Genomic DNA, 13717 nt, shown 5'->3' on the forward strand with positions numbered 1-13717 from the left:
TAGTGTAACAAGAATAGCTTTGCTCTCTGAGTATGTTATTGGTTTGATTTTCAGCTAGTCTCAAACTGTAGTATGTTTTTATTTTTTGCTGGATCTGGAGGCAAGATGGTTTTGGTAGTGTTTCTTTTATTTAGCTGAACACAGCCGAGTGTTCTGAATAACAGCAGCCTTAATAATAAATAGCAGTTATATAGCATCAGATGATTTTGAAGAGTTGTAAACATGTTATTTAGACCTTTCAGCCTTTTTGTGAGGTTGCAAATATTTTTATCCCCATTTTACAAATTAATTATATAAGGCTTAGGTGAAGTGACTCATGTACTGTTAAATTTGTGAGCCAGCAGAGCCACAAAGGGAAGGGAAATTGTCATATTCCTTGATTCTTAGTTTAACCATTGGGTTTGTACTTTGTTCTTTTTCTCAAGTTTGGTCTCTCATGGTCCTAAAAATTCATCTTACAAAGTCTTGTACTATGGTAGAGGAGTAATCTGGATGGATTAAAAAAGAAGCTACTGATTACTTAAAGCTGGTTCAGTTTAGTATATAAAAAAAAAGCATTAAACCTCAGATACTTGTTTTTTTCCTCATTCTCCATTTGCTTGGGGGGAATTCTCTTTTATCCCACAACATTTTCAGCAGCTTTCTGTTTCTTTATTTCACCTACAAAAATCTCCAATCTTGTCTGGAGCAGAAAATTTGACATTTTTCTACCATAAGGGTTAAATTTATTGTTGGTGTTCACATTACAGACACAATCCTTTTATGTATTTATATCCTCACTTGAGAATAAGCCTTACAAGAAACTGAGACCAGGTTCAGAAATTTTTTTTACTATGGTGTCTCACCAATTCTTTCTTTCTTTGGGTTAAGTCTTTCTACAGGAATCAAATATTAAATCGTAATAATCTTTGACACGACAATTTCTAAAACAACAGTGGTATTTAATTTTTAGAACACTTTTTCTAAGGCTCTCCTTATTATGATTTTCTAAACCAGAAATTATTTTTAACATGCAATAAATATATCCGTGGATGGAGGGAAGGAAGGGCAGAGGAAATATTCCCAGCACTGAAAAAATAATAGTAAAAAAGAATTAAAAGGTGTTTTCTCAATTCTCTTTTGATCTCTGTGCTTAATCGTATCACATTATACAGGGAGAAAGAGAGGGGGTAGGGAGAGATTATTTACCTGATTTATTTTTTTTTAAATATCAGAGTTTCTTGATTTAAGCCAGAGAAGTGCAAAGACGGAGGAGGGCAGAAGAGCAAAAGATTAGAAAATCCCTGATTTTATTTCAGTTGGACAGTGTAGAATGTTTTTCCTTTTGCTTGTGTTGGTCTAAACCACTATTTTGGACTGGTTTAGGAGAAACAAAATTCTGCTGGGAAGGCTGGGATTCATCTTTGGCCTCCTGAGCTTGGTCCGACAAAGTCTTGCAAATTAGACTTTCTAAGTGAAAATCCTGCTGAAGGCAGTCTCCGCTTCAAGGTAAGATTCCCAATGTGGTCATATTTCAGCCAGCTCCCTCTCCCAAGCTGGGTCAGAGCACATCCTCAGATAGAGAAGGGTGTGTGATGGTGAAATTATTTGCACTAGCACACAAGATGGATAAATGGGCAAGTCAGTAAAGATTTAGGGCTGTGCTTCCCAATTCGATGCTAAGGCAAGAAGATTAATGCATTTCTTGTTAAAAGAAAAAGGATGTAATTAAGTAGGTAAAGGGAAAGTATATTTGAGCATATTGTTCTAACTTTTAGTACCTATGTTTCAATGGCATATTGAAAATCTGAAAAGGAGTCAGAGAAAACCTACCAAATGAATCAAGGCTTTTATAGTGAGAGGCTTAAGGAACTTACTGGTTTATCAAAGAGAAGGTTAAGAGCTTATCCGATTGCAGTGCACAAGTGCCTACACATTCAGAAAGTATCTGAGATTAGTGTGACCTTTAATAGTGAAACACAACTAGATCAAGCAGTTTATAATAGACATGGTAAGATGTGGATTTTAACTGTGGGAATAATTGACTACAGATGTTATAAATTTATCATAGTTGGAAACTTAAATAGAATCATTAAGGTTGGAAAAGACCTCTAAGATCATCGAGTCCAACCGTCGACCCAACACCACCATGTCCACTAAACCATGTCATCAATGGCATCCTGGCCTGTATCAGAAATAGTGTGGCCAGCAGGAGTAGGAAAGTGATCGTGCCCCTGTACTCGGCCCTGGTGAGGCCGCACCTCGAATACTGTGTTCAGTTTTGGGCCCCTCACTACAAGAAGGACGTCGAGGTGCTGGAGCGTGTCCGGAGAAGGGCAACAAAGCTGGTGAAGGGTCTGGAGGACAAATCTTACTAGGGACATGGTTTAGTGGGCATGGTGGTGTTGGGTTGATGGTTGGACTCGGTGATCTTAGAGGTCTTTTCCAACCGTAACGATGCTGTGATTCTATGATCTATGTCCCTAAGTGCCTCATCTACATGTCTTAAATAATTCCAGGAATGGTGACTCAACCACTTCCCTGGGCAGCCTGTTCCAATGTTTAACCACTCTTTCAGTAAAGACATTTTTCCTCATGTCCAATCTAAACCTTCTCTGGCGCAACTGAGGCCATTTCCTCTCGTCCTAAATCAAGGTGTTGGGTTTTTTTTTTCCCAAAAAATTTAGGCTCTGGTTGACCACAAATTATCGGACATCATAATAGGAAGAGCTGAAACTCCCCAGTGCATGAAATTGTGTCATGCATTTTTCAGGAAATCAGACATAATGGTTCCTTCTGACCTAAACCAAACCTGTAAATTGCTGTAGATACTGCTTTCACCTTTCTGTGTGATTGCGGATACAGACACAGAGGGAGAATCATCCCCTTTTTCATTTTTCCCTGCAAGCCGGACTTTAAAAACGAAACATGCAAGAGGGTAGCACACCAAGTGGCTGTGCATTATGCCACAGGACTAGACATAAAAATGTAGGAAAGCCTATCTGCTGGTGGCCGGAGACAGAAAATTAGTCTCCCAAGTCCAGGATTCCAGCCCTGCAACTCTGTTAACAGAAATAATGTGGAATTTGCAAAAATAAAATTAGCTAAACCTAATCTCTAAAAGAAAAATGAAGAAGCTGAATTTATTAGTATTTAACCTCTTTTAAGACATAAAAGGTTGTTCCCAGCTCTGGGTGCCCTTTTCGTTGTCTTGTACTAACAATGAAGTAGAAGTATGCACTCCAAAGGTGTCTCTTTTCCTTTTTTATTTTTTAAGTACTCACTGTTATTTCAACAACTCTTCATGGATAGCTGTAGTATCTGACATGTTAACAAGTGAATTACAGCAAGATTTTTGTTTTAAAATGCCTTTGGGCTGATTTCACTGACTAGTAGTAGTGTGTGGAGGGTCACAGCTATCACAGCCACTGTTTTTCTTAGAGAAGCTGGAGCTTGCTGCCAAATTGATGAAGAGGGGGAGAGACAAACACAGTGAGAAGTTGCAGAGAGGTTTGCCTTCAGAGTGCGATGTTGTTATTGTATTTTGGGAACCATGTGGGAGGGGAGGGAGATATTAGTCCCTGTGGTCTGACTTCTTTCTTAGTGGATGCTTATGTCTTTCTGTACTTCGGGAAAGACGTCTACTCAAAATTTAAAAAGAAAAAAAAAAAAGATAAAATCATGGACTTGTTGCAACCTGAGTGTGGTTGGGTTTGATTTCAATGAGATCCAGATTTCATGCTCTATGCAAATGTGCTATGTGTAAGTACATTAAGAGAGCCTGTTAAATCACGAACTGTGATTAAAGCAACCCTCAGTTAGACCACAGGATTATGGTAAAAACACCTATAATGTTGTAAATTAATTATTCTTTCTGTTCTAATTAAACATTCGCACAAGTCTCTAAATCGGCTGCTGGGTATCTGACAGAAGCTCTCCCCTGGCTTCGTTATTGGGCATTTACATCTGCCTGGTTTTCAAACCCCAAAATGTTGTAAAGAGCATAGATATAGAGATGTGGGGAGGTGGTGTTTAGAGAACTGCAAGCTCACCATACAGAAATACATATCTGTGGGGACATGCCCTGTGCTACTTGAGGAGGGCTGATACGCGAGGAGCATTGATGACATTTCCAGAAGAAAAGGAAGTTGTGCATATCATTAAATCGTTTAGGTTGGAGAAGACCCTTAAGATCATCGAGTCCAACCGTTAACCTAGCACTGCCAAGTCCACCACTAAACCATATCCCTAAGCACCACATCTACACGTCTTTTAAATACCTCCAGGGATGGTGACTCAACCACTTCCCTGGGCAGCCTGTTCCAATGCTTGACAACCCTTTCAGTGAAGAAATTTTTCCTCACGTCCAATCTAAACCTCCCCTGGCGCAACTTGAGGCCATTTCCTCTTGCCCTATCACTTGTTACTTGGGAAAAGAGACTGACACTCAGCTTGCTACAACATCCTTTCAGGTAGAGCTCCATCGGTAGAGCTGACTCAAGTGTTCCTGGTGATGCAAAATAAGCAAGGAAATCTATAACAGTATTCATTCATTCAAATGAATGTTCATTCATTTGAACAGTAAATTACACTTAGCATTAGCCAAATGAGAAGTATGTTCCCTGTTGGGACAAAAGCAGCACAAATGTGGAGAGGACACATTCTTGCTAGTTTGTGTTGGCCAAGTGTGCCAAATATTGTATCACAATGTTAATGTTTCTGATTTTATGCTGGGCATTTTAAATATGTGCTCTGTTGAGTATGTGTATTCACTTCTGTCGCTAATTTAGTCATCAGAATATGTACAGTTATGATAGGAGGCTGTGTATATATGGCAGAATTTACGATAAGCTTCAGCGTACAGTCATTTTCCACAGTGGCAGTGTGCTTGGCTTTCCTGACAACTGGAGCTGAAACACAGGATGAGTTCATGTAGGCCTTGTGATCTAGAAGGATGTTGAAAAGATCTGATCTACATGATGTTTGTTGCTGTTTGTCTACTTACATCATCATCATCATCATAATAATAATGGCACACAAATAAGGAGTGTTGTCCAATGGTTTAAAAAAATCCCAGAACTTAATTTAGATGCTGCCCCTGCATTGGTAATTTATATATGCCACTGTTTTCTCCCTTTGATTGCCAGAGGGAAACATTGGATTATATTATCAGTTTGTTCCACATACGGTTTAAAATTTTGCTTTATCAGAATAAAACAACACAGTATGCCGTAGGGCCGCGCTCAGTGTTTTTTCAGAAGCTTCTTAATGCCCAATGGTTGAGTGATACTCAGTTTAATCTCTTATACCCACTTACCAATATTCTGTTTACAAATGCTTCTCTAACAGACAACTCTAGATTTGACCCATGAGTTACATCATAATGAGAGGTAACTGAACTGAGGGCATAAATTCCCAGTCACAATTATAAACCTTACTCAGATTTAAGGTTATGCTGCTGTTACGAGGAGACAGAGCTTTCGGGTGTAGATTTTTGTTGGAGTGGTAGCAATAGAATGTATGACACTTGCTTAGCGTGCTTCAGTAGCAAAAGCAGATCAGGAAGAGAATGAAAGCTTAGAAATTAGGTCATTAGGTAGAAATAGCAAATATAAATCAGTGCACTATCACTAGCTCAGACGTGTAACCAGCAGTTTAGCCCTGGATACTAGGCAAGCACCAGAAGCTTCAACTCAGATAAGCATATGGGTTTATCCAAACTTTAAACTTGGAGATTGCCCCTGAGCAAAAACTAATACAAATATTCTGGATTTCCAACATCACAAAAAGCAGCTTTTCTTGCAATGTAGTGTCACCTCATTTAAACAAAAGGCTTAGAAACCATACCTAACCTTTCTGTTTGCAGCAACTTACCTCTTGACAGGATCAATGCAATTTATTTTAAAATAACCAGAACTTCAGTTTCACTGAAGGAGTTCTCCTGATGCACTTGCTCAATTTTTTTTCTCCTTCCTATGCCTACTTTGACATCTCTTAGTAGTCTGGTTCAGTTCCCAGAAGGCACCAGAAGAATCTGTGGTACCATGACATACAGCAGGGCAGGGAGAGTTTCTGGTAGCAAGAGTTAGAGTTCAAGGATGAAATTTTTGAATTACTGATGGTAATGTGTAACAGCTCATATAAAACTGCTTTTGTACATGAGGACTGAAAGGTGGCAAACATTATGCAAGTTTTTAAAACCCATTCCATGGAGAATGTAAGCTTTTGGGTGGCATATTTTTGCCAGGCAAATTAATAGAAACCTCAATAAGAATAATATAAGAGGACACCTCATACTGTAAACTGCCTGTAAAGTGTCAACGTAATTCCTTTTTAAAGAGAAATCCTTCTTTACAAACTTGTTTGTAGGGGCCAACAAACTTGTAAATAAGGATGTTTTAATTGACATATTTTGAATTTCCAATAGGGTTTTCACAAAAACCCTTGGCAAATATTTTTAAGAAAACTAAATTGGCATAAGAGGATCCTTACATGCCAAAAAGATACTTGCAAGGTGAGCTGAGGAAGTTTGCTAATGGTGAAGTTCTCCAACATAGCGAGGACAAAGAAAGACCAAAACATTGTGAAAGAGCTTAATGAGACTGAGAAGTCAGACAATAAATGGTTGGTGAAGTTCCATCTAGATGAATGTAAAGTGATGCACACGCAAGGAAATCTTCACAAAACTTCACGTAAAAAGTAATGTGATATGAATTGGCCGTTAATGCATGGGAGTGAGATCTCAGGTTTATAATAGTGATTCCATGAAAACATCAGCTCAGAGTTCAGTACTGATCCACCCTGAGTATTGCATATGGTTTCTGTCCATGTCTTCAAAATATTTGATTGAATTTGTTAAATTGTGGTAGAATTGAGAAGGACAACAAGGATGCTCAAAGGAATGGAATAGTTTCCAGGCACAGAATGACTGAGAACGCAGAGAGAACTTGGGATGTGGTAAAGGCGTTATAAAATTGAGTTGCATGGAGCTACGTTTAAACAGAAAGAATTGTTTCTTCACACAGCAGATTGTAGGCATTGGAACTCACTGCAAAGAGTGGAGGTAACGGTTTACAACAGTTCAAGGGGTGATTATGCAAGAGAAAGTCACTGGGACTTACCAAATACACAGAAAACACCTGGCTCTGGAAAATTTCTGGTTGGAAAAACATGTGGACCTTGTGAAAATAGTTGTGGGAAATGCCATATATGTTTGTGCTGCTCCTGTTATTCTCTTGATAACTACATATGATTGTTTGGGGGGATAAAACGATAGGCTAGATGGAGCTTCAGTAGAGTTCAGCAGTTCTTCTATGCTTTTGGATTGTCTGTTGCTACATTTGCATTTTTTAAGTCCTTTGAAAGTCATTCTCACCAGTCTCAGTAGTTGTAGAGTATTTCTCATGTTTGCATATTCTGAAATCGGGAAATAGAAGAATTAGTAGTAGATTAGTGCTGAAACCTGTCCAGATTCTGTTAATCCTTGCTTACTTTGATAGTTCAGGTGGTTTTAAGGAGACTTGTTGCAAAAAGATAGTATCTTCAACTTTATTGGAAAGACTTTTTCATTTAACTTTTTACTAAACCGATTGAGATAGGAGAACAAGACTAAAAGGTTGTTAAACTTAGTTATGGCTACCAGAGCACTGTGAATCGCTTAATTAATTCTTCCCATAGCATAAACAGCAGAGTGCAGATTTTTATTTGCATTTGTGGTAGCTGTTAGCTTCTGTTATTATTTTGTTTTATAGAACTGTTTTTTAAATACCGGTGTTCCCCACTGGGCAAAGCGTGCCGCATCATTTCCTAATATATACCTCAACAAATTTCTCTCTCCCTCTTTCCTACTCCCTCCCTCCATGCAGTGAAGAAGATAATTTTGTGTGGTGATCTGAGATCGGTTTACCCTGCAGCATTAATCTTCTAACAGAGAGATACTATTTTATTTTTCCAGCATGCTGTAATCCACCCCAGTTTCTGATATATTTAAAACCTATTAATTGTTAATGTTGCACTTCTTGAATTCTAATCATGACCAGGCTACATGTGGGGCTCCGGTTTGGGAAGGATCATTAACCGTTCCCCTGGGGATCCCGAGTGGTACTTTCTGGAGGCAGCGTGAGCTGTATTATTTGTGAGAGTTTGTCCTTGTGCTGCTACATCTGTTTGAAACTGGGACTTTGTGCATAGTCTGCATTGTATGGCTTTGAACTGAATTGCCTAACGCTAATGCTGTGGATTGTTATCTGGAATGCACAGAGGAATCATTGATCACTGCTTCTTTTTGCCTTTTTATTTTTTTAAACGGGACTGCAGACGCTAGTGGGTATTTTTGCTATTTCTTTTCACCGATCTCAGACACTTCAAATGGTTGAGGTACTTTTCAGCATTACTTTTTTGTTCTAGATTACCCAATCTGACAATTAGTAAAGTTGAAAAGCAAAACACATCTTCCATTTAAGAAAAAAAAAAGCTATTCCCTAAAGATATGACAATCTTTTAATATATATTCTAAATGTAATAATATATATTGACTGGCATATCTATTATAAAATGGATGCTCAAAAAACTTTTAATCTGCATGTATAATTGTGATATGTTATGCAGGGTGATGCAATAAATGGTATAAGTCAGAAACAGAATTTTTTTGTTACATTTTAAGCTTTTAAACTTTGGACTGTTACTATATTCTAGAAACAGAGGAAACAGGAAATAAGGATATTTATTTTAGATTTTTTTTAGACTTTATCACATTCACTGTAACAACACTGTAGTGTCATTTAATAATTCAGTAGTTCATTCTAGACAAGGTGTTTTTACTTTGGTAATTGTCTTAATATGGTACCCCTATGGCAATGAAATACAGTATTTAATGGCAAAAGCTGATAAAAATTATATCATCTCTCTAGAAAATGTTAGCAATGATATTTGCAAAATCATGCATTTGGTTTAAAAGGAATGTAGCAAGAAACCTATGTAGCTGTAGTCCAAAAAAATTGTTAAGCAAGTGTTTAATGTTAGGTAATAGATTATCGGAGAATGTCTTCTTAGGCAGATATGATGCATTATGTTTTTCTTGAATTTGTGTATTTGTGCATGTCCATACATGTGGAGAAAATCCTCATTAGTGCAGGCTTCTCTGGAAGCTTAAATGTGTACGAAGGGAAAGTTACAATCTTTATCCTCAGGTTTAGAAAGTCTGGAAGCATCTAATTTACTGTTATAATTCTTTAACTAATGAATCAGTACCTTCAACTTTTCTCTCTTCCTTTTGTAAATCAGCTTAGTATCAAATACGTGATGTGTACCATCCAAGATTAAACAGCCAGGTTTGGTTTCTTCAAATAATACTGTAAAGGAAAAAAAACATCGCTGTGACTGCAAAGCAAGTTTCAGAAAAATACAACTTTATAACAAATTGAACTATTTTCTTCTGTGCTAGTTTAAAAACAGGGTTGGGAAATGAGCACTTATCTTTTCTTGTAGACTGCCATTTTTTGCCCTCTACTCTTCAGAACCCATTTCTCATCTTAAATAAGGATGGAGGACCACACATGCACAGATGCTCATAGGATAATGCGGGTTGAAAGGGACCACAGAGGTCATCTGGTCCAACCTCCTGCTCAGAGCAGGGTCAGCTGTGAGATCAGAGCAGATATTCTGTTTCGTATAAATTAGAAAAACATGTTTGAATCTTTTTGAGTCAGGAAATTAATTTTAATGTGTATCCATGCCATATCAGGAAAAATGACATATTATGCTTAATTGAGGCCTTGATGCAGTAGCAGTTATAATCTCTTTTCCTTAACATCCAGTGCCATTCCCCAGCTCCTGCAGTGTTAACAACAGAGCTCTCTGTGATCGAGGATATTCTAAACTGGTGACCAACGGGAGTCCTAGTATTTAGCAAAGATGTAATCAGTTCCCAGTTCCTGAAAATGTTCAGTCAAATTTAGGTTTAATATATTCAGTGCTTCACTTATCTCGCATTTTTCACAGTGTTAAAATGTTTTCTGAAGCGTGGTGACTTCAGTACCGTTTCCTGGTGCAAAGACTCCCTGTGTGTTCCTCCGAACTTCAGCCTTCCCATGGGCTCTGTCACTCGCCAGTTCTGCATGGAAATATTTGGGGATTGCGACCTTTTTTCCCAGCGAGTGACATTTCTAATGGAGCCTGAAAAGGACCTCTTCTCACAAAGAGGTCTCCAGGAGAAAATGTTTTCCAAATAAATGCTAATATCTATCACTGAACAGAAAAACAAGTAGAGATAAATGACAGTGATTTGTTAGGGGACAAAAGTGGTTTCTCGTAATGTGGCTGTTGGATCAGCAAGTGATAGGGGAAGGCTTTCGGGGGCTCTTTGCAATTCAGACACGATAGTGGGGCCCTGCAGCACGGAGGATGTGCAGGGTTGGGGGAGGAACTGTTTAGTAGCCTGGGGATGGCAGCAACAATGGTGCTGCCTTTTCTTCATAAGCTCTGGCATGCTACCAATTCCCTAACCTGTGTTAAATCTAATTATTATGAGGGCTGAAATTTTATTTCCTCCTGTTTATCTCAAAAAAGTAAAGAAAAAAAGCTTCCAGCAGAAAGTTATTTTTTATTTTTCTTCTGTACTGTATATTGCTCTGAAAAGTTGTAAATTGATTATTGTTTGTTCTCCAGATGGATCCTGTGCAAAAAGCAGTCATAAACCATACATTTGGAGTGTCCATTCCCCCAAAGAAGAAACAAGTAATTTCCTGTAACGTCTGCCAGCTTCGCTTTAACTCTGATGTGAGTATTGGCTATTTTCATTCCTTTTTTTTTTTTTTTTTTTTTTTTTTTTTGGTACAATAGGTATAATTAATCTAAACCACTTTTTCCCAAACAAATCATTCCAGTTCTGCCTACATTCTGCTCAGCCTGCTGGGCTAATATTTTGTCCCCTCAGAGGTGGAAATCCATAGAGGTACATGGCTCTTTGATTTTCTTGAAAGGGTCTGGCACAATATCCAATGCCACGTCCATTGACAATATCCCATTTGACAGTCCAGTAACCTTCAAAAGGTACTGCAAAAAGAAATCTTTTTTTTTTTTTTTTAAAAACGGGGGGGGGGGGGGGTGGGTGGGGAGGTGGAGCAGGCAGAAAATCTTCCCTGTGAGTTCTCCATGTCATACCCGCTCTTCTTCTAGAAGAAATATCTTTTTCCTGTTGTTCCTATATCCTTCCTGATAATATGTCTTCCAATTTCTTAGTAAAGTCACTCTTCCAGTAACTTTCATTTGTAATATATATGAACATTTACTTCTAGCTGTCTTTTTGAGTATGATAAAGTTCAAGGAAACTGTTTTCTGAGGTGCAATTAAAAAAATGCATTACAAAAGAGTATATTGACTGATATGTTTAAAATATATATCCAATTAATGTTTTTCCTGAGTAGCTTGAAAATTAAGGAAATTCAAGAAAACTATGTCTAAGAAAATTATGATCTTCGACACTTTAAAAATATGTATTTGTTCTTGGAGACTACTTACTAATGTCATTAAGCTAATAAAAAAACCCTGCAAATTCTCAGATTTTTTGATCTCAAGTGTAAGAACAAATCCTTAAGTGATGTGTTAATATTATATATTTCGCTGTTATAATTTCAGTCTAAGGAATAGTTTGCAGACACCTCCTCAAAGCCTTCGAGTACTTGGTGCTCCTAGAGATTTGCAGTAAAGCACCCATTACCTATTACTCTGATTTTCTCTGCCTCTACCATTCCACTTTGAAAAGTGTCTTGTAAAGTGGTTTCCCCAGTTTGGCTTTCTTGTCTAGGCTGGTAAGGATTTTGAAGCAGTGCTATCTTACCTTCAAATTGATTTCTAAATCTGTCATCTTTTGACAAGCTTATTAAACTTTCTTTGAAGTGGCAATATCTACTTAGTTAACTGATTTCAAAAGTCGTTATTTAAAATTTAGGTCACTTGTCTTTCCTCTTTAAGGTTAAGATTTAAGGTTAAAAAAATCTTTCTGCTCTGATACTTAGTCCAGATACCTACTTTTACTGATTAAAACAAGGAACCAATAAAGTTTTTGAAAATTTCCCTGGGCTCCATGGATCTGAATCTTGCTTCTGAGCAGGACCTTACTCCGTCACCAGGAAAGGCAGCTCAGCCTGTTCCTGCTTTTCCTTCTTCTCCTGAGGTCAGGGTCCCTCTGATGATGGGTCCTGTCCCTAGAGGAGTCGCTCACTTTGTCTGCACTGGCATTCAGGTAGACAAACAGCACTTCAGGCAGACTGATTGAGTCACAACTTAGTGGCTTAAAACAAAAAAAAGAGCTGAAATATTGTATCACTCTGTACATCTTCCAGCCAAGCAATTTTTCCTATCTAGACTTAGTCACAAAGTAGAACAAAAAGTGCGTATCGTATTCTGCTTTCAGTAGTAACATCACAAAAGCATGGCAGATTATAGCCTTGTTTCCTCTTCTGAGGTGGGTGTATTCATACAGTATCGTGCTCCTTTCTTTCTAAATGTGATCAATATGCTCAGTTCTAGTTACTAGAAAATATCATCATCCTTTTGTAATGGATGGTTGTAAGAAAGGATGAAGTATCATGACTGCGCTGCTGTTAGTGATAAAATGCAGTTCCTTCCTTTCTACAGCAGTTTGCTTTACCAGGACATTCAAAAACAACCTGGAAATTTGATTTTAGAATGTGCTGAGATTCTAGTAGTGTTATTAATACTAGAAAATACTTAAATATAAATTTAAGTTTCACAAATACTTCATAACCACGGCATACAGGAATATTTGGAGAATGAGTTTTCATAGTATAGCACTTCTATTTTAAAAGCTATCTAGCCTTTCATCGGATTATTCAGCTTCTCCTGGAAAGCTTACATAGGATGTTAAATCTTTCCTCCAGGTTCAGTCTTTTGACCTTGAGAGTTATTTGTCTAAGTGTTTGTTGCCTTTTTTTTTGTCTGAGAGAGTGAGATCTTCTTTTATTCAGATATTATTCTCACCACCACCCTCCCATAATCTGTATTGTCATAATTTCACTGAGGTAATGCTAACGGCCTTTCAACTGAGCTCTGCAGACTCTTTTGTAAGCCCTTGATGGAGTTTTCTTACACACACAACGTGCATAGGCAAATATTTTCTTGTGGCAGTTATTCCTTGAAAAGATGATGCATAGTTCTTTCTTAGCTTGTTAAAAGCTCCTTCATAGAAATAAAAATCTGGACTCTTTGCTTGTATTTTTCTTTATGATCCCTTTATAATGTGAAATTATGCTTAGGGTGTGGAATGGTCTTTACAATCTATCCTGTGTTTGCGGATTGGGGAAAAGGGAGTCAGATATTTGTGAACCTTGTAACTGTTGAATCTTTCAGTGAATCACTTCCACCATGTAACATCCTAAGAATATATTGAGAGCCTTTCAGGTGGCATCAAACTGTGATAACCTGCATTAAAACGTTGAGCACAGCACATTGCAGAATGAGATTTTTAGTACAGCCACTTCACACTTGCAGTTTATTCTAGCTCTACAAGGCTGACATGCTCCTTGTTGTTGATGGACATTTGTTCCTTTGAACTTCCTTTGACCTAAATTATGCAAGCAAATGAAATAGAAATGACAGAAGTAAGCTATTAAGTAGTTTTCTTACTTTTGTTCTCCTAAATGAATTTCAGTTGCATGGTGTTTGAAGATTCTGACCCGATTCTAGTAGTGCTTTATCTATTGCATGAGTAACATACAGA

The 13717-nt window shown here is 37.7% G+C and overlaps 1 protein-coding gene across 9 annotated transcripts in view; it reads left to right on the forward strand.

The window, feature by feature from the left end:
- ZNF385B (zinc finger protein 385B) overlaps window positions 1-13717 on the forward strand; it is a 178205-nt gene that overhangs the window by 128054 nt on the left and 36434 nt on the right. For all 9 annotated transcript variants that reach the window (XM_076342501.1, XM_076342500.1, XM_076342505.1 and 6 more), the window contains one exon: window positions 10645-10755. In XM_076342501.1, coding sequence (XP_076198616.1) covers window positions 10645-10755 — 111 coding nt within the window. The remainder of the gene's footprint in view (window positions 1-10644; window positions 10756-13717) is intronic.

This window comes from Aptenodytes patagonicus, chromosome 6, assembly GCF_965638725.1.
Source record: "Aptenodytes patagonicus chromosome 6, bAptPat1.pri.cur, whole genome shotgun sequence".
Classification (NCBI taxonomy): domain Eukaryota; kingdom Metazoa; phylum Chordata; class Aves; order Sphenisciformes; family Spheniscidae; genus Aptenodytes; species Aptenodytes patagonicus.